This window comes from Emydura macquarii, unplaced genomic scaffold (assembly GCF_026122565.2).
Source record: "Emydura macquarii macquarii isolate MOO-44397 ecotype Brisbane River unplaced genomic scaffold, CSIRO-AGI_Emac_v2 contig_2768, whole genome shotgun sequence".
Taxonomy (NCBI): domain Eukaryota; kingdom Metazoa; phylum Chordata; order Testudines; family Chelidae; genus Emydura; species Emydura macquarii.
In genome coordinates, this window is record NW_027132905.1 from 38724897 (window position 1) to 38752159 (window position 27263).

Below are 27263 nucleotides of genomic sequence, written 5' to 3' on the forward strand. Positions count from 1 at the left end.
AAGGCTAATGGCATATTGGGCTGCATTAGGAGGGGCATTGCCAGCAGGTCACGGGAAGTGATTATTCCCCTCTATTCGGCATTGGTGAGGCCGCATTTAGAATATTGTGTCCAGTTTTGGGCCCCCCACTACAAAAAGGATGTGGACAAGTTGGAGAGAGTGCAGCGGAGGGCAACAAACATGATTAGGGGGCTGGAGCACAGGACTTATGAGGAGAGGCTGAGGGAACTGGGCTTGTTTAGTCTGCAAAAGAGAAGAGTGAGGGGGGATTTGATAGCGGCCTTTAACTACCTGAAGGGGGTTCCAGGGAGGATGGGGCTAGGCTGTTCTCGGTGGTGGCAGATGACAGAACAAGGAGCAACGGTCTCAAGTTACAGGGCGGGAGGTCTAGGTTGGACATTAGGAAAAAGTTTTTTACTAGGAGGGTGGTGAAGCACTGGAATAGGTTACCTAGGGAGGTGGTGGAATCTCCATCCTTAGAGGTTTTTAAGCTGAGGCTTGACAAAGCCCTGGTTGGGATGATATAGCTGAGGTTAGTCCTGCTTTGAGCAGGGGGTTGAACTAGATGACCTCCTGAGGTCCCTTCCAACTCTAATATTCTATGATTCTATGATTATGTTAAGAGCCATGATCTTTATTAGAATACGTGAAAACATATTCAAAGTACTCGAAATTGAATTTGTCTAGGTGCTACAGCCAAAATCGAATCTTCCGTGTGCTCCACTTTCATACTAAATCTTCCTCCTCCAAAGGTTAATGGTGGTTTTGTTTTGTGTTTTAGAACAGCATATTACACAGACTACAGGCAGATGTACAGCATGGAATACCAGACTGTGTACAAGTGCTGCCCGGGATGGTCCCGGCTTGGAGGGGATGCTGGCTGTCTTTACTGTAAGTACCACTGCACACCGATGAGGTTCTCCTCTCTTCATTGCTAGCCTCATTCCAATTGTCTTTGCGTGCTTATAATGTCCTGTACACTGTGGCAGATTATATAAAACCTTGTCTTAGAGGAATCATTTCCTTTAATGTGTGTTGGGGGAGGGCGGGGATGGGAAAGGGTGGTGGGGGAAAGGGGAGGGACGGCGGGAAGGAAGGAGAGAGAGTGAGTTTCTCTCTGGACTCCTATGAAGTGACGTGAGGCACTTTGTTTTATATAGAACGTTTCTCATTCTAACACACACAGATTTTCAGCGTCACATTGCTCAATTATCCAGTTGCCAAAAGCTTATGAACATTTTAAAACAAATCCCAAACTGGTGATTTAAACTGTCCCGCCGGCAGAAATTCTGGAAAGCTGTAATCCAAGCTCTGAGTGGAGTTATCATTACACATAACATTAATTGCTGACTATGTAAGTGAACATGCCAGTGATAGTTAGCTAATTTGCCCACTAATTCCTCTTGCTCAGCATTCTCTGGAGCTGCTTCTAACAGCTTCATCATAGGAGGAGGCCTCGGAAATGAAGCTTTTGAGCAAATGAAGCCCCTTGAACTGTTCATACAAAAAATGTGCTTCACTACTGTGTTTCAGGAGCCCTGTGAGATTTGGCTGGAAATTTATGGACTTTCAACTGTGTGTGCTTCCTGTTTGTTTGCCCCTCCTGGCAATTATAAATGAGAATGAGAGAGAGGTTCATTCATGAATTTACGTAGTCTGGTAGACACTTCCCTTTATATCTTGAAAAGGATCAAATGTTTCAAATGGGTTTTTTTGGTGTTATTTTAGTATTTTTCATGCTTGGAATTCAGCTGGCAGAACTTGGGGCTTTCTATACCTCCTTCTTTTAGGCAGATCTCCCCTTATAAAGATATTGGGGCTTCTTAAACTGCGGAGATTTAGTACTGTCAGGACCTAGACAGAAGGTGTTAGTGTCATGTTCCCAGAACAGGAAGTTAACTGTTCGGTATGAATAAGCTGGGATGGTGATACAGTAGAACCTCAGAGTTATGAACTGACCAGTCAACCACACACCTCATTTGGACCTGGAAGGACACAATCAAGCAGCAGTAGACACCCAAAAAGAAAAGAAAAAAAGGCAAATACAGTACAGCACTGTGTTAAACATAAACTACTAAAAAAATAAAGGGAAAGCAGCATTTTTCTTCTGCATAGTAAAGTTTCAAAGCTGTATTAAGTCAATGTTCAGTTATAAACTTTTGAAAGAACAACCATAAAGTTTTGTTCAGAGTTACGAACATTTCAGAGTTACGAACCACCTCCATTCCCTGTATCTCTAGTGGTTTAGAGTGAGGGACTTGGAGTCCAGGCTGCTGGATTCTAGTCCCAGCTCTTCCACTGCTGTGCTTTGAGATCTTTGGCAAATCGCTCTTTGCCCCAGTTTAACCATCTGTGAAAGGGATATAGAAGTAACTACTTCACAAATGTGCTGCAAGGTTCTTTTAATGTTTGTAAAATTTATTGAAATCTCTTGAAGAATCATTCTATGCATATGCAAAATATTATTAGTATTTGCTGTGCTTTTATTATGGAATATGGTTGATTAAAATGGTATATTTGGATCGCTTGAAAAAAGGAAAATATTCTCTTGGATCACACACAGATCTAACCAAGCACATACATAGAAATAAACGTCACTAGTGACAGAATATCATATATATTCCTCTTGATTATATTATTAATTTCATGCTCAGTAACTGAATAAAAAATCCGCTTGTTTTTTAATTAGCATTGAGAGATGCATTTCCTACCAACGTCTTAAAAATGTAGCTTTCATTAGAGGTGACAGGCAGGCAAACTAACAGAGGGTGTGGGTGATTGGCTGTCTTGGCATCAGAAGAATGAAAGCCAACAGTTTTCATCTCTATTTTTAAAATGATTTTGATTGTAATTGAGCTGGGGCATTGGAAAATGTCTCCTAAAGCTGGTCCTCTTTTTTTGTTCTCTGGAAGGGCTTGCAGGCACCTTTTCTTGCGCTTTGCTTCTTGAGTGAAGGTGAAAGAGTAAGACATGTCTAGCAAGACCATTTTTTTTCTGTTTTAAAGGATAGTAATATAGGAGACTAACCCCACTGTGTCAAAGGTAACTCGGTGGGTGCTTAATAGCCCAGTGGCAGGAGACAGATAATATCCTCAGCTGAACTCAGCAAAGTCACTACTGTAATGAATTTCCTGTAAAGGAAGTGAATAATTCTATCCTGGAAGGGAGCAAGAGGAAGGGAAAGAGCTGCCTAGAGAAACCTCTTAACTTGTCATCCCAGCTCTACCTGCTAAAAGTCAAAGGTGCAGGAATAATTTCTATCTGCACTGGTATGTTTGTAGAATTGATTCAGGAGATAATAAGCAGAGGGCATGGATGATGCCAGACTCTCTTAAGGAATGAAGTAAATCCAGGTCTTCTGAGAACAAAGGCATTGGGCTGTTTCAATATTCACCATGTGCCTGTTGCTGACATGATAGAAGAACAAATGCTATTTACATTCTTATTATGCAGAAGTCAATAGATCCTGTTGCTCTCTTTTAAGTTTTGTTTGTTTGGGTGATTTTGCTTATGATTCCTGGGAGGAACAAAGCTGGAAGTGTTTGCTTTGTGCCTTCAGTGTCGGCTGAAAAGCAGACTTCAAAGCCAATGATTTTTCCCTTGCTTCCGTTCACAAGCCTTGAGATTTCAAAATTGGGGCAAAGGTGGTTCAGGTAACCAGTTAAAATAATACGTTAGTGGGTCGGAGGCTTGTAGCTTCAGCATGATCTACCTTACTGCCCTGCAGCCCTGGTTAACTCTGCACTTTCACTCACACGTCTCTGCTTTCAGTCTTTGAGTGACTTACTCCTTATAACTCCAGCAATTCCACTGCTGCCTCTGTGCTTGGCCAACCCTGAGCACTTAGAGTATCTTAGGATAATATTCCCTATCACAGGCAGTTTGTGTATTTTATCTTCTTTTTAACAGCTCCCAGGGTCAGCTCAGTTAGTCCTGGCTGTGTCTGCACGTGGAGCCAATAGTGGCAGGAACTCAGGCTGAGCTCTAACTAAAGGAAAACGAGGCCGTTGCTACTCCAGAAAAAGAAAAAAGAGGGAGATGCCAAATTATCAGAAGTTGAGGTGAGGGATGAACTTTGATTTGTGGGTGACAAGGACCTGTACAGTGCTGTTAAAAAAGGAATGCTTTAGGGAGGGTCATTGCTGGCCTAAACCCACTTCAGTTTAGATTCTGGCACTCCAAAAGTGGAGAATCTAGAATGCAAAAAGGCTGACCTGATGATGTGGAGCAGTTGTTTAGTTTGTGGCAGAAAGGTTCCAGTTTCCAAAGTCAAAGGTTTCACTGATCACATCTGGCATGAGCTCACATGGAAATGTACACAGGATTTCCAAGTGCCTTTCTGGAACTTACATTCAACCTTTATTTTTTATCTTCAGTTTCTTTGAGCTTAAAACTGTTTTTATACCTCTAGCAAAGTGAAAATATAGATGCTCCATCTTCTACATTCCACATTCAACACGGGCATGGTATATTTCTATCTTGTGAGGCTTTATAGTGCTATTCAGTGATATGGTAAGTGCCTAGGTCCCAGCTGTGTTGTAATCATGATTGAATTAGACAAGGATTGTAGACTAGATTTTTGGACCCAGTTATAATATGGTTTGGTCCAGTCTGCACTGTATGGCCAAACTTCGTTAGAACCTGGTGCAGCAACAACAGAGTGCTTACATCTGGTGGCTAAAGTTGGCACACAACTGTGAACCACAATAGGAGAGAGCTGTTATTTAACAAATCAAATAGCAGAGATCTACTGTTTATCCTCAATGTTCTATCTACCCCACCATTCAACAGTGCTGTATGGAATGGCAAGTGGTTTGTATCTGGCTTTCTGCTTCAATCAGCAGTATAGTGTGATGTATAAGTTTTGTTGTTCTTTCATATATCAAAATATTCTGCCCTGAAGTGGGCCCTATAGCATCTCCAACTTTTTGGCTTGCATGGGAGGAGTTACTTTTCCACCCAGTCCCCCAGCTCTGTAGTGTGAGCTTGTGTTTTGGTTCTTGTTGAGACTTTTATGGATCCTTTAATCAGAAGGGGAGGGGTGAGGATGGAAGGAGGAAATAAGTTGAGTAAACTATATTATTGAAGAATTACTTTGACAGAGACGTTTACCTAGCACCTTGGGAATTCTACAAGATTTGCTGTGGAAATTGTAACATTGAAGGCTCAGGGCCTGGTTCTGAGCTGGTGTCAGTTGGTGTAGTTCTATTGAAATAATGGAGCTATGCCAAATGATTCTAGTTGAGTATCTGTCCTCAGAGATGTAAAAGATATTTTCTGCTCCATGCAGACACATGGGGAAGGCCATCAGTGGAGAAAATATCATTAGAACTATTGGAGATTTAGGCAGAATCAAGCCAGCAAGAACATCTTTTTCTGTCTTCCTCTTTGAGTTAACATTTCTTCACTGCAATATTCTCTTTCCTCCAGATGTTTGAATACTCTCGTACAAATCTCTTCGCTTACTTCTCTTCTTGCTTTTGCCAGCTTAACCCCTCTGTCTGTCTAAAAAGAGAAACACATGATGCTCTGTTAGGGGAACTTGGCAGTCCCTATATTTGTGCCTATAGCTCAGCCATGCCTGTAGCATGTCTCTTTCACAGTCATGAGGTAGTATGATGTGTGATAGGGTATGCTAAATAATATTAAGGGAGACCCAGGCCCCAGTGCCTACCTGGTTATTAACCCAACTCTGAAGAGTGTACTTTCCCCAGGGCTTGTATTGCATGCCTGGCAGGAGAGTGCTTTGTCCAAGGCAACTAATACCACACTATGCCTCTTCCTTGTTTAGCAGGCCTGCAGCTGGCTTGAAACACTTGAGGACTTATTCCAGCCTCCAAAATGTGCAGTGCTGCTTGTCTAAGTATTTAGAGGCACGAGAATGGCCTATGCTGTGCCATCAGGCTGGGACCTGCTTAATGACCCACAGAGTTCAGCAGCTCTGCTGGGAATGAATAACTAGGAGACAGATGGAAAGTTTCATAGAAACACCCTGTAAAATGGCACTTAAGGAAGAGCTCTAAAGAATTAATGCTCTGCGGAGATTTGAAAATTTCTTGAGGAATATTTGATTTCCTGGCTGCTCCCCTCCCCCTGCGTCATTTGCAATTGTGTCTGCTGGACTTGTAACATTCCCAAGAGTTGTCAAATCTCACCTTATAAATGTGTAGTGCTCAGTTCCCTTGTGGATCACCTGCTTTTTCTCCTCCCTTCTGCTCACAGTGGAAAACAAGGGATGATTTGAATTGGGTTATTTTACTAAAATCCATTTTTCTTTTTTAAAATAAATCTAGTTACAATTAAAATTGAAATTATGATAATTTATGTTTAAGCCCAAACTTATTATAATCTATTAAACTCATTTAGATAAAATAAAAAGTAAATGTTTGCTCCAGAAGTTTAAAAAAAGTCAAACCTCTGAACTGGTGCAAGTCACTGGCTAAGCACCTGGAACTAGAGTGTGCTGAATTCCTTTTAACAGCTTTTGACACCACTAGCCTTTTCTGCAAGTGCAGAGAGAATATTTTTTCATTTCAGTTTATTCAACTAGTTCAGTTCAATGACTAGTTCAAAGTTAAGAAACCAACCAACCAAAACCGAGGAAGGCAATCTTGTTTTCCTCTTCCAATCTATGAGTAAAAACTAGGTGTGAGAGGATGAGTTCTGCTAGTTCTAATACATGGTTGCCAGAAACAATCTGCTCGATTCACTAAATACAGATAATACTTCTTTTTAAAATAAATCAGTTAATTTTAAATGTAAAATGACTCAATAACTTACTTTTTTCTTGTCTAGCACTCTTAAAAAAAGTTTTATTTAACTAATATACCAGTTTTACAATGTTGTTTTTATGCATTTTTAATTGAATTCCAATTTCCATCCAAATAGAGCTTGACACAAATCACAAGTAAAAAATGATCATCATCTAATAAGTTCATTATTCACCATTTTCTAATATAATGAAATATGTAAACATTAAGAATCTGAATAAATGTGTGCTAAGCTATGTAATACTTAAAATATGTATAGATACATTGTGTTCTTATGGTTAGGAAAAAGTACCGAATTTTGTGGAAAGGGCTATATTTATTTGCAAATGAACTTTTTTTTAATGGTTACTAACCAATGAGACTTAACTAAAAAGAACGATTGCAAAACTAGATGAAAATTGATGATTTAAATCAAGGTTTCCTGCTTGATGATTTAAATCGTGATTAAAATATGTGATTTAAATCACTTTGACTTAAGTCAACCCACCCTGATTTGCTGCAGCTCCATTACCATGTCATTCCTTATTGCATTTTCACCCACCTTTGTCTTGGGCCATTCATCCGCACAGTCCAGTTTAGAGAGGGGAAAAGGTCAGAAATCATGCCAGCCTTTTTCACTTGTGGTCTGGTATCAGATTCCTTTCCTTAATAACTGATAAGATTGACTTTTGAGCTAAAACTATTCGTTTCAGATGACATCTGAGATGTCTCATAAATTCCCCATGGGTTGAATAGTGTAGTTAAGGTCCTTGCTGTGCAATACAAGGCCTGTGGGTCTGGCTCCAGGATGCTGAAAAGTTGGGTCCCATCAGGCTTTGGCAATGGGTAGCTCTTAAACTGAATGGAATGTTTGGGGTTCAGTAATAGACACTGTGTCTGTACAGCCCTGCTAACGCCTTCCATTGCAGTGAATGAGACTGTAGGATGGAGAGGAATTGAGGATGGCGACAAGGAGGGAAACGGAGGAGGAACAGGAAAAAAGACTTAGTGGGAGACTCAGTCCGTTATGACTTTTCATGGGTACAAGCCAGTCTTATTAACAGTACAAGAAATGCTGGCACTGGCTTTTGCTTGTGTTCCAAGTTCTGAGGCACAGGCTTGACTGTGGCCAAAGAGGGGGAATAAAATGTTAAGTCTAGTTGAAGGGGGAGCTGATCAGGGACTGAGGTTGGTTGAAAGAGTACTTTGAGCATTCCCAAGGGATGCATAGAAAGCAGTCAAATTCTAATCACCTTATTAAGAAGGGAGCTTTTATTAGTCACAAATGACCTATTAAAGTCTCCAGAGTGAGTTTACCCTACACTGAACTACATATCTCACTGCCAACTCGGTTTAGCTTTAGCATATCATTCAACGAGCAGTTAAACAGCACTCAGCAGGGCCTGCTCTCGCAGCCATGCTCAGCTGTTGGTTTCTAGACTGCAAATATGTCAAAACCCTGCTTGGTGCATAACTCTGGGCTATACAACCCTCCAAAAAGAAAAAAAAAATCTTGTGCCACATCTCCATGAAGGAAGGCTTGATTATTCTATATGTATTGGTTTGGTCCACAGCAAATATGTTCATTTAACAACTTAATTTCCTTAATAGGTTGACTTTTCTTTATACATTGGCTCTTGGAAGCTCATTGTTTTGTCAGTTGAGAGGGCTAAATTGTATTTCTGTTCTGAGCCTTTTGGCTAGGATCAAGCATAATTTTGGTTTAATATCTAAGGTATCCTCTTTTGAGAAGCTAACTTCTGCCTGGCAGGAGTGTTCTGGATGATCTCTTTCATATTTAACTCCTGTGAACGTGTAAGTTGTGGTACAGTGTATGGAAAATGCTTTTTTCAGTTAACTTTGCATTTGACTTCCCAGGAAACCTATTCTACTATGTCACTGCAAAAGACATGGGGTAGATGCTTGAAACAGTAACAGGTAATAGGCTGGGTAGAGTTTGATTTAAATGGGTAGTTGTCAGTAAATTTCAATGTCACCTGACACACACAAAACAACAACAACAAAATTCATTGATAGCAGCTGGCGAGCGCAGCCTCTGCTTCATCTTGTGCCCTCAGGGATCTGGTATTCCAGCCCTGCAGTTGTGCAGGGAGTTCTCTGCAGCCCTGTGTCCTTACGCATATTGGGTTTGGGAGGGCTGTCCCTGAGAGGAGCTGTTCAGCACCGGGGTGGCCTCCCCCATGGCTGGGGGCTCATCCTTCTCCTTGTAGTCCTGGCCAATGATCTGTGCTTTGCCCTGCAAGGACTGCTGCCTTCTCCATGCCTTATGCCTACAGGGATACGATGTCACCAGCTGCACAGGAAGCCACTGGAGCGCCACTGTGAAAATTTATTAAAATCATTAAAAATTGGGGGGAAAGGGTTAAAAACAAACTTTGACTTTAACCATCAAATTTACAAAAAATAAAAATCAAATTCTGTCAAGTCTAATAAATTATGGAATTGTAAACCCCTCTCCCCCCGCAAAAACCCAACTATAACCCAGCAACACTAGTTCAAATTCCTGTTGCATTAAGTTATGACAGAGTGAGTTACATGCTAGTTTCTATGTCCCCTGTTATAATCCTCTTCAGACATATGTTGGTCTTTTGCTGCTGGAGATCTGGGTACATGTTCAGCTCTTCTGAAAAGAAAGAGAGGTAGGTACTGCAAAAATCCCAGGACAGTGTATTTGCAGCCACGTTGTGCTGTTGGGGGTGGTTTTTTTTTAAGAGTAACATTTTATTATAATGGTTATTTCAAAAATAAAACTCTCGGAGTAGAAAGGGAATCAAACCCAGATGGTGATCAAACCCAGAAAGCGTGAAGGTCCGCTTTGTTACAGAATGATACGAGAACATTTACTTTATGGGCAATATCGACTTCACCAAATGCATTAGAGGGAGAAAAAAAAGGGCCTGATCCAGAGTGGTGCTGAGCACCTGCAGCTCCCATTTTGCTCAGCCCGATCTGCCCTCATTAGAGTTGTTGGAAACACTCCCTTCAACTTCAGTGGGTGTTGGCTCAAGACTGTAATCATAAAAAGATTAAGAACAAAGTGAAGACAAAGCTTAAAAACAAAGGGAGAAGAGTCAAAACCAAAACATAAATAAAGTTAGCTAGTGTAATGCCCGTTATGTACAGTCCATTTGCACTCATATTTGTTTGAGGCCACAAGGGACCATCGTGATCATTCTAGCCTTCTGGACATTGCAGGACACAGAACCTCACCCATCCACTCCTGTAATAGACCCAGAACCTCTGGCTGAGTCACTGAAGTTCTCAAATCTTAATTTAATGACTTCAAGTTATGAAGAATCCACCATTTACTCTAGTTCAAACCAGCAAGTAACCTATGCTCTATGCTGCAAAGGAAGGGAAAACCCCCCCGAGGTCTCTGTCAATCTGATCTGGGGGAAAATTCGTTCCCATTTCCGAATTTGATGATCAGTTATACCCTGAGCGCGTGGGCAAGACCTACCAGCCAGACACCTGGGAAGAATTCTCTGTAGTAACGCAGAGGCCTCCCCATCTCGTGTCCCATCTCTCTGACCGTTGGAGATATTTGCTAATAGCTGTCACAGATGAGCCATATGCCATTGTAGACCGTCTCATCAGACCATCCCATCCAAAAATTTATCAAGCTCAGTCTTAAAACAAATTAAGTTTTTTTGTCCCGTTTTAGGATCTCTGAGCTTTCTTATAAAGGAATGTGATACTTAACATACAGTGGCATAGAAAAGCTCACAGCTCACCAGCTGTTGGCACTGTGAGTTAAACTGGGAGATTTACTTTGTTTTTCCTGGTGTTGCAATAACACACATTCTTTCCAGCTTTTGTCCTACTGAAGTCCGAAGTGCTGGGTTGGCTTCTATCAGATAGAGATGCATTAAGTATTGACTTAGGTTTTAAAATTCACCCCTAAATATAAATAACATTGCCAAGGAACAAGCCAGAGAACAGTAATTCTCCCTCCCCTGCCAGTGTCTTACATAAAACCACTTGACTTTATCAGGGTTATTTCTATATGGTAGCCATTGTCCATTTCCTAGTGTAATACAATATGAAACATGTATACTGTCTTTTATGAAAGATGCCAAATAACTTTTATAGTCTATACACAAAAATCATTTTATCCATGAAATAGCAGCCATCTCTGGGATGAAATGTAGGAACTTAATGATAAAGAGCAGCACTGTGAAAGAGTGGAATACCTTTTGTCTGAGGATCTATTTATAAATGTTAGTGAATTAAGACTTCCAGGCCCCCCTGTGGAATAGGAAATTATTATTATTTCCACTTTACAGATAGAGAAATGGGGGAACAGAGAGGTGAAGGTACTTACTCAACCGAAGGAAGACGTCTGGGGCCTAGCCAGAAGTAGAACACGTGTCTCCTGATTTCTAGTCTCAAACCTCCATGAGAACTTCTAGTATCCCCTAGAACCATGCATTGGGGTCCTTGCTTATGCTGTCTTGGAGGGAACACTTACTGAACTATCAGTACCACTCCATGCAGCATCTAGAGGTTCCTTGTGGATCCACAGCCGAGCACTGAGCCAATCTGACTCTGTTTTGCTTATGAGATCTCACAGGATCATGAAATGAAACCGAAAGAGCCTTAATATTCCACCTGACCTGAAAGTTATTTCCTGCCTGCAGAGTGATTTCCATTGAATAATATTGATGTCCTCTAAAAAAAGATGCTCTAGTCCTACAGGAAGAGAGTACTAGTGATATTTTAAGGTTCTGGGATTTTAGCAAAGATGCAGCGTGGAATGTATCTGTGATAGGACGTTCCAAGGAAAATAGCTATAGGTCTGTATGTCTTCATACTTGGGGGTAGGAAGTGGGAAGACCTGTGCGTTTGGAATAAATATATACAAATTGACATTTGTAACGAGAGCCACCAGAACTGGATTTTTATGGGTGGGTTTCTGAGCTTTTCCGTATATCAAATATATGGGTTTGCAATGGCACCCAAGGCTACATAGTCGAAAAAAGTGACTTAAACATTAGCTAGGGAGATAGATGGATTTCTGAGGCAGCATTTCATCACAGTCTCATTAGCCTGGGTATATGGGTATTTTAACTTCAATGCTACCTTTGTATTATTAAGCAGTCTTGTGTAGAAAAAATAAAAAGTGGTCAAATACTTAAACTCTAACTTAACAAGAACTAGAACCCCAGGTAAGTATTTCAGCTGTAAAGTCTCTAAGGTCGAAGGTGGAGGTTCAGATGTCGGTCACAATGGGATTTAAATCAAGGTAAAGATACAGCTCAGCCTTGCCAGTCTTGACCTGCTCAGTTCCATGACAAGGGAATGTTTGCTTCTCTGAGTTAACTGCCTGAGCCCTTTGAACCAGAAGCAGGTACAGAGGTGGGACAAATTGTGACATTTATAGTACTGTGAAGGGTAACTAAATGATGCTGTGTCTTTAAGAACAATTGGAACTCTGCGGGGCTCAGGTGACCAGTTGATGGCCATTTTAAAGAGAGTCCCCAGAGACACCAAGATATAGCTGAGTTAATGCCTTTGAAAGAAAGGAGAACTGCAGTTATCATTACTGACTCCTGTAACATGGAGTTAAAGATGTGGCAGTCTGAGCACATCTCCAGATCATTTAGAAACCCAAACAGCATAACAAAACTAAATTATTCCTCTCTGGGTACTCCTGATCTTCTTTGCTGGGTTGGTTGGAATTGAATTACCTAGGTGGGTATTTCTCCCTCTTCCATAGATTCAGCCTTTAGTCCTTGTGGTGAACAGGTCAGTCTGTTGTGATCTTTGTTGTGAGATTTTTGTGCTCTCACTTATTTTGAGATTGCACATCAAGCTCAGTTTGAAGGTGGGACCCAGCTATATGTCTTTCCTGTGTGACAAGGATGGGTGAACTGGCATCCACCATTTCCCCATGGTACTATTCCAGCAATCTAATAATTACTGTTTTAGGAACCTTTTCTTGATATTCAGCATATATTTCTTTTTATTCAATTTTATAATAACCCTTTGGGTAGAGAACTGAGCACATAGATAACGAGTAGGAGAAGAGAAAAAACACAAGCAGTTAATGTAGGTGAAGTTATTTCTTTGTGTCGGACTGCGTGTGCATGTGTAGGTGGTGAAACAGGAGGAATTTACAGTATGGAGCAAAAGCATTATAAAGGACATTGACAGGACCTAGCATAGAGTGGGAATTTAGGAAGCCAATTGTGTTTATGTAGGAAAATCAGAGTCAATATTTAATATGTGTAGCCATCAATGGAAAAAAAATAACAGGAAACAGTAATGGAGAAATTAGTTCTCTATATTATAGTGGATCATAATTGACTGCAGTCTGATAAAACCCTATGATAAGAGGATTATAATCAAACATGACAAAGCATGTACTTAAAATGCATCACCACTGCGCAGAGGAAACTTGTACCCTGCTATCTTAGACATGCCAAATTTCCTGAAAGTTTGCTGACCAGTGACCAATGATACATTCCTCTATTTCTCAAATTGGAGATGGCAGGTTTTCTTTGTATTGTGGAGGAGGAGTACGTCCCCATGAGCATGCTCCCAGCCATTGGCTGCAGCTACAATAAGCTGCGTTGTCACTTACTGCCTCCAGGGCTGTAACAGTGCTGTTGGGTTCTTGCAATGCTCAGGGCTGGAATGCTAATAGGCAGAAACAGGAGAAAGCAGTGAGTTATTGGCCACCCAGTGTAAATCTTATCCTAGCTCCAGATCAGCGGGAGAGTTAGAAATCGCATTCTGTTTTGCACTGAACTACCACTCTTTGGAAACTATTGTAATAGCCAGAAACTAAAGAGAAACTAGAAAGGGAGTGTATGGAGTTGGTACACCAGTCAGCAGTGGAGATAGAAAGAAATACATTAAACCAGACATTTCCATGCATGCAAGAGATCATTTCCTCTTACTGGGAGTTATAAAATGTACCATGCTTCCTCCCACACCATTCAACATGTCACAGTGAATCCCACACTGCCCTTGGCAGTAAAAGGGAAGCAATGCTTTAAGAAACAATGACAACTATGTGGTAAGCCACAATGCCTACCTCCTAATTATGTTTCTATACTGATGCTTTGCATTTCTACAGAACCTTTTATTGGAGGACCTCCAAGCACTTTACAGAAACTGATTATCTAAGCCTCAGAATACTCCTGTGAAGTAAATATCATCATCCTCGTGTTTACAGATGAGCAAACGGTGGGGCAAAGGGATTAAGTGACTTGCCCAAGATGAGTTAGTGGCAAAGCTGGGGCAAGACCAACATGTTGCCCTTTTATTCAGAAGGGTTGTAAGCACCACATAGATCTTGCAGCTCAAAGGTGATGGTCATGTGCCAAGTTGCTATGCTTCACTTTTGAGGTGGTTGCCTATTAGTGGTGTTGCAGAAAAATAGTTTGTGTAATGCTTAGAGTCCTTTGGGATTAAAGGTCCAATATGAATATAAAATATTACAGAATAAAAAGCCCTAGAAAATATGGAGATGCTGTTTGTGCAGTGTCATCGTTATGCTTGGTACTGTAATTTGTGGAGAGGAAGATGTGGTGCCTCCTCCAAGCATTTTACAGTTTCAAGACTCAATTCTAAAAGATGCTTAGGTCCAGATTTTTGCAAGTATTTAGGCATTGCTGTGCTCAGCATTCATAGTCATAGTTTATAAAGGCAGACGGGGCCACTGTGATCATGTGATCTGACCCCCTTTATAACACAGGCCAAAAATCTTCCTGAATTAATTCCTGTTTGAACTAGAGCATATCTTTTAGAAAAACATCCAAACTTGAAAATCAATGAATCCTATGTTCTACTTTGAGTGATGGTCCCTATGTGGATTCCATCATGGGTACACATGCGCATCATGCACCGGAGTTGGAACAGTTGAAAGCAGTGTCTGTTGACCCGTGTGCACGCCTTGCATTGCCCATGTGGTGTGTCCGAGGTCTTATGTCTGCGCGAATCGACGCCCCCTCAGTTTCCTCTTACTGTTTCATGGCTAGACTTAGACCATCTTCTTCTCCTCTTCAGAGCTGAATAACAAGTAAATGTTTTCGTTGTTAGCAGTTAGAATAGTTGGTAGATAGTTAGCAGATCGTTAATAAGTCGTTAATCAAAAAAAAAAAAAAGATATCCAAGTCCATTTCCCCATCCTGTTGTGTAGGCAGTATGCCAAAACAGGATGGCTTTAAGAGCTGCGCCTCGTGCCCCCGGTGCTTCTCAGTAAGTTACGAACATTTGCGCTGCTTATATTTCTTGGGGGAATCTCTCGGTGCTCCATCTGCTATTCCTTCCTGCTGAGAATGTGAGAAGCGAGGCAATTCAGATTTAGAAAATTCCTTATGGAAGAAGCTACGCATCCACCTGCGCACAAGAGGTGGCACCAATGAACCTGCCGGAGTGCCCATTTGCACCGGTTATACCAGTGTCACCAGCAGCTGCAATGGTACCGGCGGAGCTGTCAACACTGATGAAGTCACACAAGAAGAAACATAGTCTTGGCACAAGAGTGGATCCCCGAGAGGGACCACCTCTAAATGCCGTATTCCCTCCCCGAGCCACAATCAACTGGGTGAGAAGTCATGTGCAGATACAGAGGCTCCGGTGCCTAAAAGGGCTAAAGCAGACAAGAAACAAAGCATGTTGTCAGCCCGTCCCCTCTGAAGCCTCCATAGACTATGGACCATCCACGAGTCCACTGGACCTGGTACCATGCACTCTGGGATGGCTATCCCTGCTGACCCTCTCAGCAGAACTCGAGGCCTGTGGAAAGCGCTGCTCACAAGGAACCTCAAGATAACGTATAGCCACCATCTCCGGACTGCTATTGTTGTACCACTGTCTGGTGCAATCATATCATGTGATTCCACTGGTACCGCCGGGCCCGCAACCACATATGGTCCCACAGCCTCGGCCGATCACACAGCCAGTACAGGCTCCCCAACCTGCACCAGTTCCACATGTACCAATGGCACTGCTACTACTGGAGCCGTCAGCATCTGACTGGTCCTCTGAACCAGAGCACAGTTTCTCCCCATAACATAACCCGAGACGGCGCTGTGCATCATTCCAAATGCCGCCTCAACCACAGTGGTTTAGATATTCTCAGGACCTTTATGGAAGCTCGGATAAACCCCTTTGGCAGGGGTGGGACCCCTATTATGACCAGGCGACAACCCCTCATCCCCCATCAGCATACACTGCATCATCAGTAAATGGGGAATACACAGGAGCCACAGTACCACTGGGACCATTTGATACATCAGGGCTGATGGATCTGCCACCCCCTATGGGAACCTCATCACCGGATGATGCCATCATTCCGCCATCTGCATCCCCACCAGAGGATCAGGTGCAATACTAGGAGCTTCTACAATGCATGATGACAACTCTAAAACTTACAGCAAAAGAGGTCACATCTTTCAATTGTCTGGCCCAACTAGGATAGCGCTACCGTTCCATAAGGCTATCTTACAGCCAGTGCAAATGATCTGGCATGCCCCAGCCTCCTGTGCGCCAACACCAAAACAGGCCGAACGCAGATACCTGGTACTGGCCAAGAATGCAAACTTCCTTTTTATACATCCTCCACCTTACTTACTGGTGGTTCAAGCTGCAGTACAGCAGGCCAGGCAGCAACACCCTAGAGCCACTCCTCCAGACCGGGCCACAAAAAAGCTAGATCTTGTTGGCCGGAAGGTGTACTCTTCAGTGGGACTTCAATTTGGCATAGCCAGCTACCAAGCCATACTGGTGAAACATGACTTCCAATATTACTCTAGACTAGCAGAGTTCTAGGCCTCATTGCCAAAGGACAAACGCATAGAATGTAAGTCCTTAATAGAGAAAGGCAAGCTGGTCTCCAAAGTTGCCAGGCAGCAGTAGATGCAGCGGACACAGCGTCACGGTCCCTTGCATCAGGACTTACGCTGTAGTCTGACTCTTGGCTACACACCTTGGGCTTTCCAAAACAGGTCCAAACAACATGGAAAGATTTACCATTTGACAATCAGAAATTATTCAGTGACAAGACTGAGTCTTCATTCCCTGAAGGACTCCAGAGCCACTCTCCGATCGCTGGGCCTTTACACCCCTGGGCCTACCAGATGCCAACATTGACAAGCTTATCGGTCTTGCTGTCAACCAAGACCCAATTATCAAACACATCAATCCTACCCTCAACGGCCACTGGAGCAACAATGCCATCGGCAAAAGTCGCAATGCCCTCACCACTCCCCAGCTACCATGTCCACATCCTCTATCCCACACCAACACCCGAGACAACACTTTTGACTCTCAACAAAAGAACTGCAAACGGGACATTTTCCAACAGTGGGGAACCCTCACATAGGACCTCTTTTTGCCTCGGCAACAAACAACAAAGTTCTCCTCTTCTGCTCCAGGGGCTCCTTGTGATAAGGGGCACAGGGGGACGCTTTCCTCATTCCATGGACACCGGGCCTCCGGTATGCCTTTGCTCCCTTTCCACTAATTCCTTGAGTACTCAACAAGTTGAAACAAGATGGTGCACAGATCATACTCATAGCCCCGTCCTGGCCCAGGCAGCATTGGTACTCGGAACTACTGCACCTGTTGGCTCACCCTCCAATACTTCTGCCCCTCATATCGAACCTACTTACCCAACAGGGCAGCTGCATTCAGCACCCCAACCTAGCACCACTCCCCCTCACAGCTTGGTGTTTGGATGGGGCTCGCAAGTAGACAACACCTGCTCCTCCCCGGTGCAACGGGTGCTCACTCATAGCCGCCATTCCACGACCAGGGCCTGTTATCAGGCCAAATGGTGACAGTTTACTCAATGGGCTTCAGACAATCACCACTCGTGATCAACCATGAGTATTCCAATCATCCTAGACTACCTTCTCTCCCTATGACGACTCTCGTGCATTCCTCTGTAAAGGTTCACCTGGTGGCCATAAGTGCCTTCCTCCCACTTGTGGATAGGTCCTCTATTTTTAGTCACCAAACCGTCGCTAGGTTTATGAAAGACCTACTTAACTTATTCCCAGCTATCAGGGACCCCACTCCAGCCTGGGACCTCAAGCTAGACCTTTCCACACTTACAAAGACACTCTTGAAACCCCGTCATCCTCTGCCCTCCCGTGCCTATCTATGAAAACAATCTTTCTTGTCACTATTACCTCAGCTCGACGAATTAGTGAACTAGTGGCAATGATGGCAGACCCTCCTTTTACCATCTTTCACAGGGACAAGGTCTCCCTGAGACTTCACCCCAACTTTCTCCCTAAGGTAGCTTCCCAATTTAATCTCAACCAAGTTATTCACCTCCTTGTTTTTTACCCTAAGCCACATTCCTCTACCAGGGAAAGGACCCTACACTCCCTTGATGTCAGGCGGGTGCTTGCCTTTTACCTACAACGCACTCGCCCTTTCAAAATCTCGCCAAAACTCTTTGTGGCGATAGCGGACTGCTGCAAGGGGTGTGCGCTTTCTTCCCAACGTATCTGTCAATGGATCGTTAGATGCATCAAAGAATGTTACTCCCTCTGTCAAGTTCAACTTCCACCTCGTATCAGAACACACTCCACAAGGGCACAAGCAACAACGACTGCCTTCCTTGCTGACATCCCATGGGAGGATATTTGCAAAGCAGCAATCTGGACTTCCATACACACAGACATGCGAGCTCGCTACTCTTTGACTAACACCACATCCACTGACGCACCAGTGGGCTCTGCAGTCCTACAAACTCTGACATCTATGGAGCCCTAGTTCCTGCCTCCATAGTTGTTACTGCTAGCTACGCTCCCACAATGGAATCCACATAGGGACCATCACTCGAAGAAGAAGGGGAGGTAACTTACTGTATCTGATGGTTCTTTCCGATGTGTGGTCCCTATCTGGATTCCAATCCCACCCCGCTGTCCTCTTTGCTTAGGTCTCAATGCCTGGGTGTGAGAGGAAACTGAGGAGGTGTCGACCCATGTAAACATATAAGACTTTGGATGCACCACATGGGCAACGCGAGGCGTGCACACGGGTCGATAGACACTGTTTTCAACAGTTTTGGCACATGGCATGCGTGCGTACCCACGATGGATTCCAGATAGGGACCACACATCTCAAAGAACAATCAGTTACAGTAAGTAACCGCCCCTTCCTAAGTGCCTTAGTCACTTTTGAAAATGGGACTTTAACAGATGAAGTCACTTAGGACTTGCAACACTGAGTGGAGCAAAACCTAAATACTCTTAGAAATCTGGGCCTTAGGCCAGATTTGTAAAGGCATTTAGGTACCTAGTGGGATTTTCAGAAATGCCTAGGCATTGAACACCTATTGAAATCAAGGAGTTTTAGACATCTAGGTGCTTCTGAAAATCCCACTAGACATCTAAATACCTTTAAAAATCTGGCCCTTAGTGTCTTAAGTTACAATTTATTTTAGGGAGAGTGGAATATTCGCTCAGAGTACAGGCCTTAATTAGACACAGATCTATCTATATTAGTGTTTTCTCTGACAAATGTAATTCAGGCAGTAATACGCTGGTGGCCCACATGAAGGGTCAGTCCTAGACTGGTGGCACATTTTAGTAAACATGTATTTGTTGGTTGATTAGTGTTGAAAAGTGTATTTTTAAGAAGGGTGGATGCAGAGCAGCTGGCTGCACCCTGCGCTCTTGCTGCTGCTTGGTTTTAAGGAAAAAAAGCCCGTTGTAGACACAGCCGCTATCCCCTGGGCCTTAGAAATACCCAGCTGGTTACATTTTACATACCTGAGTTAGAAAGTCTAATCCACTGAAATTGTGGGTTTCTCTAGGAGACAAGACCAACAAGTTAGAGTGATAATAAGAGTTAACAATCAGGTAACTGTGATCTAAAGAGCTGTTTATGCTTCAAGGAAACTTTGGGAACAGTTTAGTAAGGAACAATTCTGTCTTCTCTGGTATAGGATCTCTCCCACCCCCCCACTAAGGACATGTGCATGAAAACAGGCTCTTTGTTCCTTGGGACTTCACCCAATCCTGCTGCTTAATCCCCACCTGAAATCCTCATTTTTTCTTTTGAGTATTACAGGCAATTGCCGTGGTGAGGATTATGATGTTACAAAGAATGGATTGTGTTTTTGGTTGAGTTTAAGCAGCAGGAACCAGTGAATTTTAATGTATGTATCTATTTACAATAAACAGCAGGTGATCTTACAAATATTCCCAGTTGTTAATAGAAATAAAAATCCTAAAAACCTAGGGCAGAAATGCCTCTGAATTTTCAGTGGTGTCTCAGCCGCTCTGTATCAGTCACCTTGATAACTAACATTGTTTCAGTGTTATAGCTACATTGCTTCTTAAGGATCCAAATTAAAGTATTGGTTTTGTTCCTTAGATTCCTTGATTTTTGGATCAAACTGCAAAGAAAAAAAAAAGAGTAAAAAAAGTGGGTCCCACCGACATCCTCACCTACTTTCTATTCCCTATGTTTAACATTTGCAGCCTGGACACAGTTTCAGCATGTAGATTCCATGTGCTCCATTCAGGTGCTTCTCTGGCACACGGCCTCTCTCTTCCTTCCTCCTCCCCCTCCTTTCCTGTGGCAGAAATATGTCTTCACCACAGTCTGGAGTTTTTGTTCTGTCTTTTTACTCTTTGGTCGCAGGCTCACAAAAAATGCTTTGATCTCCTTTACACCATTGATTGATTCGCAAAAGCTCCTATGTCAGATCTCCTAGTTACCAACCTGCCAACAAGTTAAAAGTTTCTGTGAACTGCTCCTGGGAGCCAGGTGAATCTAGAGTCCCATTGCACATCACCATCCCTTGGCCTAGATCTGTTTTGCCAGAAGAGATGTTCCTTTTGAGGTGTTCCAGGTGACGTAATTACATTTCTTTCCAACATCAGGCTCCGTGGCTGTCTAGGTTTGTGTATCTCCGCTCCAGCTTCAAGAAGCAGCATATTTCAGTGAATCTGAAATGAGCTGACAGTGAGCTCTGTGCAATTTAAGAAACTTCTCAATGTTCTGAATTTTGTATTTTGTGTCGGGGAGAGGGCACGAGACAAAGGCTATGTTGTTTTGTTAAATTCACTGTGTTCATTCTATAGGATGGACACAGGAGTTGGGAGAAGGAATGGGGAGCGGGGAGGGAAAGGAAGATGCCCAAGTAAACACCCTTCTTTGATCACATGTCATATTGCTACCATGTCGGTGACATTCCTGTCTGTGCAAGTATTAGCAGCACTGTGAGCTTAGAGAGGAGGTATTGTTCCACAGCTGGCATGTTGATACCCGTGTGGTTTTGGTTTCCTGTGTCCTAGCGGTGCACAATGCTGTCTTAGGATGAGTGTGTCTTTAAAGGCAAATTTTCAAAGGGTCTCTGAAATTGAATTGACAATATTTTCAGACTCATCCTTTTGTGTGCGCAAAGCCTCTCGCTGGCATGTACAAAACAAGTGTTCATGCTCTTAATTGCACATTTTCCATGTGAAAATACATGCATTTGTATATACAAAAAATAAAGTATTTGCAATAATTATGGGGACATTTTTGGAGTGCCCCTGCAAACTATAATAATATGGCACAAATGGACATACATCGTACAGCCATTAGCCCAGCTATTTTAATAGTGAATATTGTTAGTTTGTGTGATGGGGAAGGAGGGAGTGCACAGACTGGATATTGCTATGTTTCTGGGAGAGATTAATGCACACTCAGTGTATAGTATACTGCTTTGGTTTGTCCTAGTAATTTGAATCTTGGGAGTGAAGTGTGAAGAATACAACCTCTGAGGAATTGCTCCTCAGAATCCTTGAAGCCAGATAAAAACTAGAGAGGTTCCTAATTCAGCAAGCCAAATAAGAGAAGTGGTGGGTGGGAGGGATGGGGATAGGAGTTATTTCATCTACACAGTTATTGGGTGATTATTTAGGTGACCCCAGACGTTGCGATATTTGTCTGTATTTTAACCATCTAGCTTTATATGCCTTATCGCTGGTAGTGAAGAGGGACAGTGAGCCAACTCAGTCTCGGGGCTTGAGTTGGTTTTAATGCTTGTCTGCTATGGAGTTCTTCCATGCGGTCGCGGCCAGGGCTGAGCCCAGCACATCATGCCAGCAGGTGTCACCATCGTCCCTTCAGATCCTTACAAACATAGTTAAGTAACTGAAGACAATCAGTTACCAAAGTGTATGAAGCCATGCTGTAGATAGATAGATTTAATTCTCCAGCATTTTCCTTTATGGAAACTAATGAATGCAGAGCTGGCAGTATTGCAAGCTTAGAAGAGAAGGAATTGTCTTTCCACAAATTTTTGTAGTGCATTGAGGAGCACAGATGACATTAACAGGAGGTGCTGCTGTTGTCTCAGTTGGTATTAATCTAGGGTAAAGAATCACATGCTTTCCAAGGAGTAGCCATAACACACAAGAAACTTACGGTCAGCATGGAATTTCCCAGGGGAAAAGAGATGGAGGAGGACAATCTATTTCATGAATACGGTTCACAGTTGGTGTTTTCCTCGACCATTTCTTCTTGAAGTAAAGTGCTGCATGCTGGCAAATGAAAAAATCTGAAGTTTCCCCTCTCACCTAAGTCCAGCACACTAATGTTAGTAAGTTTGGAACAGGGACAAACTGGTGATAGTAAAAGTTTCAAACTGGGAATTCAGCGATGGCTGCTGTTTAACAATAGCGATTATTCTCAGTGGAGCCAGATGAAAGATGAAAAGATGAAGAAGGTGAAATTTTGAAACTTGGTAATTAAAGCTTCATTACGGTAGAACTTTTTGTGCTGTTGATGCTGGTGATGGTAAATGCAGGTATTTTTTCCATGGTTTTATGTGGCCCTGCTAAGAATCATGCCAGTGCTAGGCAAAAAGTGCAAAAAGAAAAAAACCCAAACAAACCCCTCTCCCTGTCCTCCCCAATTCCTAGTATATTTAGATGCATCCTCAGAGAACATTGGTCCCAAGCTGTGAAGCAGAAGGAGTGCTCCCATGTATGGAAAGAATTGATGTTAAATTATATACCTAAACCACAACTTGATAACAAAGGCCAACAGTAAAGTCTTATCAGCATCGTATGTTACCTTCTTCAATACCAACCCTATGTCACCAGGGCTCATTGATAGATTTCAGGAACAATCCAGATATTAAATAGAATTATCCATCCAGTTTGATTTTAATCATTATTGAATTAGACTGTCAAACTGTGATAGTAGGAAGACCAGGTGAGGGAGGTAATATCTTTTATTGGACCAGCTTCTGTTGTGACTTACACTGAGCTCTTTTTCCAGGTTAGGGCTCTGAAGAAGAGCTCTGTGTAGCTCAAAAACTTGCTTTTTTTCTCTAAGTGAAGTTGGTCCAATAAAAGATATTACCTCAGCCACCTTGTCTCTCTAATATCCTGGGACCAATTATGGCTACAACAACACTGCAAACGAACTGTGATGTTGTCAGGAATTAGGGGAGGGAGGTGAACGAGACAGAGAGGAACAATTATATTTTCAATCCAGACCTGAATTTCCAACAGATGAAGGAGAATTCCCTGACAGAACCCAATGTATGCCTGGTCTGAGCAAGTTTTAAATATAGTGTCTGGAATGGCACTTAGTTAGATCTTAAGGAGAAGTATAGACAAGGCTACTCTCTCTCAGCCCAGTCCTGCTTCCCCCAAGGTCAATGGCAAGGGTCCCACTTGCTTCCTGGGGAACAGGTTTTGGGTCTGATAAAGATTCAAGATATGTTTGTGAGGTGACATTTTCTGCTGGCAGTCAAACTTCATTCAGTGATTATGCAGGACGGCAGCCCATGTTAGTCATAGGAGGCCAAACCCCAAACCCCAAACCCCAACGTAAGCTGCATTTGGCTTTCGTTGAACCGTTAATGTTTGTCAGGGTCACTTGCTTTCTTTGCTAGTTCTAGTAAATTAATGTTTGAGCCAATATTTTTTGGATCACCAGCCCTGTCTCTCGTAATTTCAGCTACTTGAATAATTATGGTCTCTGGACTCATAAATTGGATCAATGGGACAGGAGGGCCCCTAAAATGGATGATCGCGACAGAATTGGCGGTTACAGTACATTCCTCTCTGGAATGCATAATCTGTAATACATCATTTCACACTCCTGCTTTCGCTCCAGGCTTGTCCAGGATGCACTCCTTCCTCAAGCAAAAGTCCTGTTAGAGACAAAGACCGAGTGAGAACTCTTGAATCAGGAACTATGTAGAGGTCCCTTTCAGCTGCAATCTCTCACACTACTCTAGATGTACAGTATCCATATCTCTACAGAAACATGTACACTTTCTTGTAATTGTAAGGCTCCCAGGTAGATAATTTTGTAGTCCAAATCTTTGTATGGACTTTAAAAAAAGAGAGAGACAGGCGCTATATGCGTGTTCTTATTTTTACACAGTTCTGTCCACATTAGATTAATTTTATCCTAGGTATTAATTAATTATGTTGTGCTTAGGTAAATCCTTAGCGGGAAAAGAAACTTCCTTATTTAAAAATGTTTCCCCTAACTATAGTGTTAACAGTAATGTAGATTATTAAAAAGGAGGGATTTCAAAAACTTGATTGAATGCTCACTGTCTGTGTACATTTTGCATATCACTTGGCTAGAACAATGAAACTTGACTGCTCAGTTTTACTGTCTGTTTAATCTGTTTCATTTTCTCATCTGCTTAAATGGTGATGCTCTAACTATCCAGTAGAAAGTAGTTTCTACCTTACTGTTTTTTTTAAAAGCCCTCCAAATTCTTGACACTGCCTACTTATGAAATAATTAACACCCTTAGTGTTTTACTACCCTGTAACAGTGCTAGTTCTGGCTACTTTACTGCCCACTGTTGGGCAGTAAACTCAGCAATTTAGCACATCCACGGCGTACTAATAGAGGCAGTACCAAATCTTTGAATTTTGATTCTGTGCAGTCATATTAACCCGAAAGCAAGTAGAAGATAGCACTGATGCCATGTTTTCTGTCACTCAGCCAGCAAAGCAGCTAGGAGTATCTGCATTTCTCTAACACTCAGTGTTTGCTCAAAAATACTAATACTAGCTCTGCTGTTTACGCATTATTTTGAGCAAAGAATCTGCAATGAGAATTAAACTCACTGGGTTAGTCTGTGGTAAGTAACAAATTGAAAACAAGGTTCATTTGGAATTCCAAAAGAAGCAGATGGAGAAGCAGAGAATTACTTGAAATTTAGACTCTGGTTCTCAGTTACAGAATATCCTGAGCCGTGAAAGACAAGGTTAATTAGTTATTATAGAGCAGTCTTCCTGCTGCAAGATGCAGGAGTCCATCTGCTCTAATGTAATTGCTCTTTCACACAACCCACTTGGGGACAGTTTGATGTTTTGGAAGAGCATAATTTTCTTGATTTGTTAACTTCTTGTATTCAGCAACACTTTTCACCCAGAAACTAGCTGGCTGCAGGGGCTGGGAAGACAATTCATGGATAGAAACCATTGCTAAGGTTGTTGAACAAATTGTTATGAAGAGTTAATTCAGCTCAAGTAGGTTTCAAGACTTTGTGTTGCCTAGAGGTATTTAGTGGCAGTGAAGCATTATTAAAACTAGGGCTGATTTTCAAATCTCCCCTCTTTTTAGTTATGTAAAAAAAAAAGAAGATTTTACATATAATACAGAGCTTCAGACCTTGAGAATTCTAGATATTTTACCTATTATGAATCCCAAATCTCAGAGCATCATCTCTTTAAGTATCAGTTGTAGTTTCCAGAGTACCTTTGAGGTTACTTATTGTTTAGTTTTCCTGTGGGTTCCAATTCAACACCTGTTTAATCAATGAAAGGATTTCTCTGAGGATTTGATGGTACACATTGCAAACAGGAACACATGTTGCTTCTCTCTGTGCTGAGCTGCACATGTCAGCCGAGCAGTGTGATGGAGCCATGAGATCATTTTGCTCTGAAATTTGGAACTGGACCAGCAATCAGATGGTACATTTTAGAGATGCATGAAATGAGCTCATAATTGAACCTTGAAGCAAAGAACTTGATATTGAAGGCACAGCGGGAGCAGGAATGTGGGAGTATTTGGAGATGTATCAGCACTTTCGTTGAGGAAGACTAAATGGATAAGGAATGGCACCAAGGATGTCATTTCAGAAGAATGGAAAGGTGGGGAGAGGGAGTTGTGCAGCATCCTCGTGTCTGCCTCCCTGTTGAGGCTGCAGCTGCTTGTGTGGGGTTCACGGGCCAGTCCTGTCCCGGGGAGCGGTGTGGTGGGGATGTCCCCAGTTCTCTAGCCTGAAAGAAAGGACAGAGCAGCTATAACTTCTGCCTTAGCAGAGGGGGTGGTTCTCCCCTCTGTATTGTAGTTCTGGGTGGGAGAGAAGTTCAAGTGCGCACACACATGCTCTCACACATGCATGGTTGCAAGGGTAAAATATTCAAAACCACCTAAATTCCATTTTCAGAAGTGAACGAGGCACCTTGAAACCTACATCTTAGTGAAAGACCTAAGGGCCCCTGTCATTTTTGAAACTGGGACATTGGCTCCTAAGTCATGTAGGTGTTTTCGAAAATGTTAGCCCAAGCCTGTTCTGTTGGCAGAGCTGTGGTAACATCTGCTTCACACACTGCAACAGCAGCTCCGCAGCTCTCCGGTTACCACTTTATGGTGGCTCTAAATCCCGGGCTCAATCCTCACAATGGCAAGTGCCGTGTGAACAAAACTTGTTAGTGCACATAATTTGCATATACCTTTACATAATATATAAATTAATATGAATATAATAAATCCAATGTCTTGTCTATTTTAAAGTGTATGATCCTAGGGGCAAGAACCTAGTTTTAGCTCCGTTTAGCACCATTCCAATGTGTAGCATACCAATGGTGCTATCTGAAAAACAATAGCTCTGTGCACTTCTATGGTTCCATTTATTTGAGAGTCTCAAAGCACTTTATAAATATCAGTTAAGCCACATTCCATCCCAGTCAAGTAGTTAAGAAATACATGAGGATCACTTCACTAACTGCTGACACAGAGCTAAACTCTAGGCTTGAAGGCAGCAGTTAGCACAGAGCAACACTTTGCAGATGTTTAGGAGAGGAAGTGAAGAAGAAAATCTCATCCAACTGACACTGCATAAGGCAGTTCAGTGGCAGAATGTGTTTATAACTGAGCTGGGGTTTGGCCACGATACAGAGTTTTTAATAGGCAAGGTGCAGCAGCTGCCTACAGTGAATAAAGGTCATGTGGCCACTTCTGCTTGGGAGGAGCCACAGAATAGCTGTACTTTGGGAGGTCTATGCCTGTCTTGTTCATTTCACCTTAAGCTCTGCTACAGAATGCACTAAGGCCACTTAGATGTCAGAAATCTGCCGCCCTGCTGTTATGCACAGAATTCAGGAAGTTTACAAAAGATAGAATGAACTACTTGCTGTCATCGACTCTGCGTTCAATGCAGTGGTTTCTGTTACAGTGTAGATGGACCTCGTCCAAGGGAGCAACTGGCTTTTATAAACCCAGGGCCTTTATAAAAATGCCCCTTTGGATTTTCACTATTTC

The 27263-nt window shown here is 42.4% G+C and overlaps 1 protein-coding gene across 4 annotated transcripts in view; it reads left to right on the forward strand.

Annotated features, from left to right (window-relative positions):
* Positions 1–27263, forward strand: part of MEGF6 (multiple EGF like domains 6) — a 219813-nt gene that overhangs the window by 20037 nt on the left and 172513 nt on the right. For all 4 annotated transcript variants that reach the window (XM_067566717.1, XM_067566718.1, XM_067566719.1 and 1 more), the window contains one exon: positions 782–891. In XM_067566717.1, the coding sequence (XP_067422818.1) occupies positions 782–891 (110 nt within the window). The remainder of the gene's footprint in view (positions 1–781; positions 892–27263) is intronic.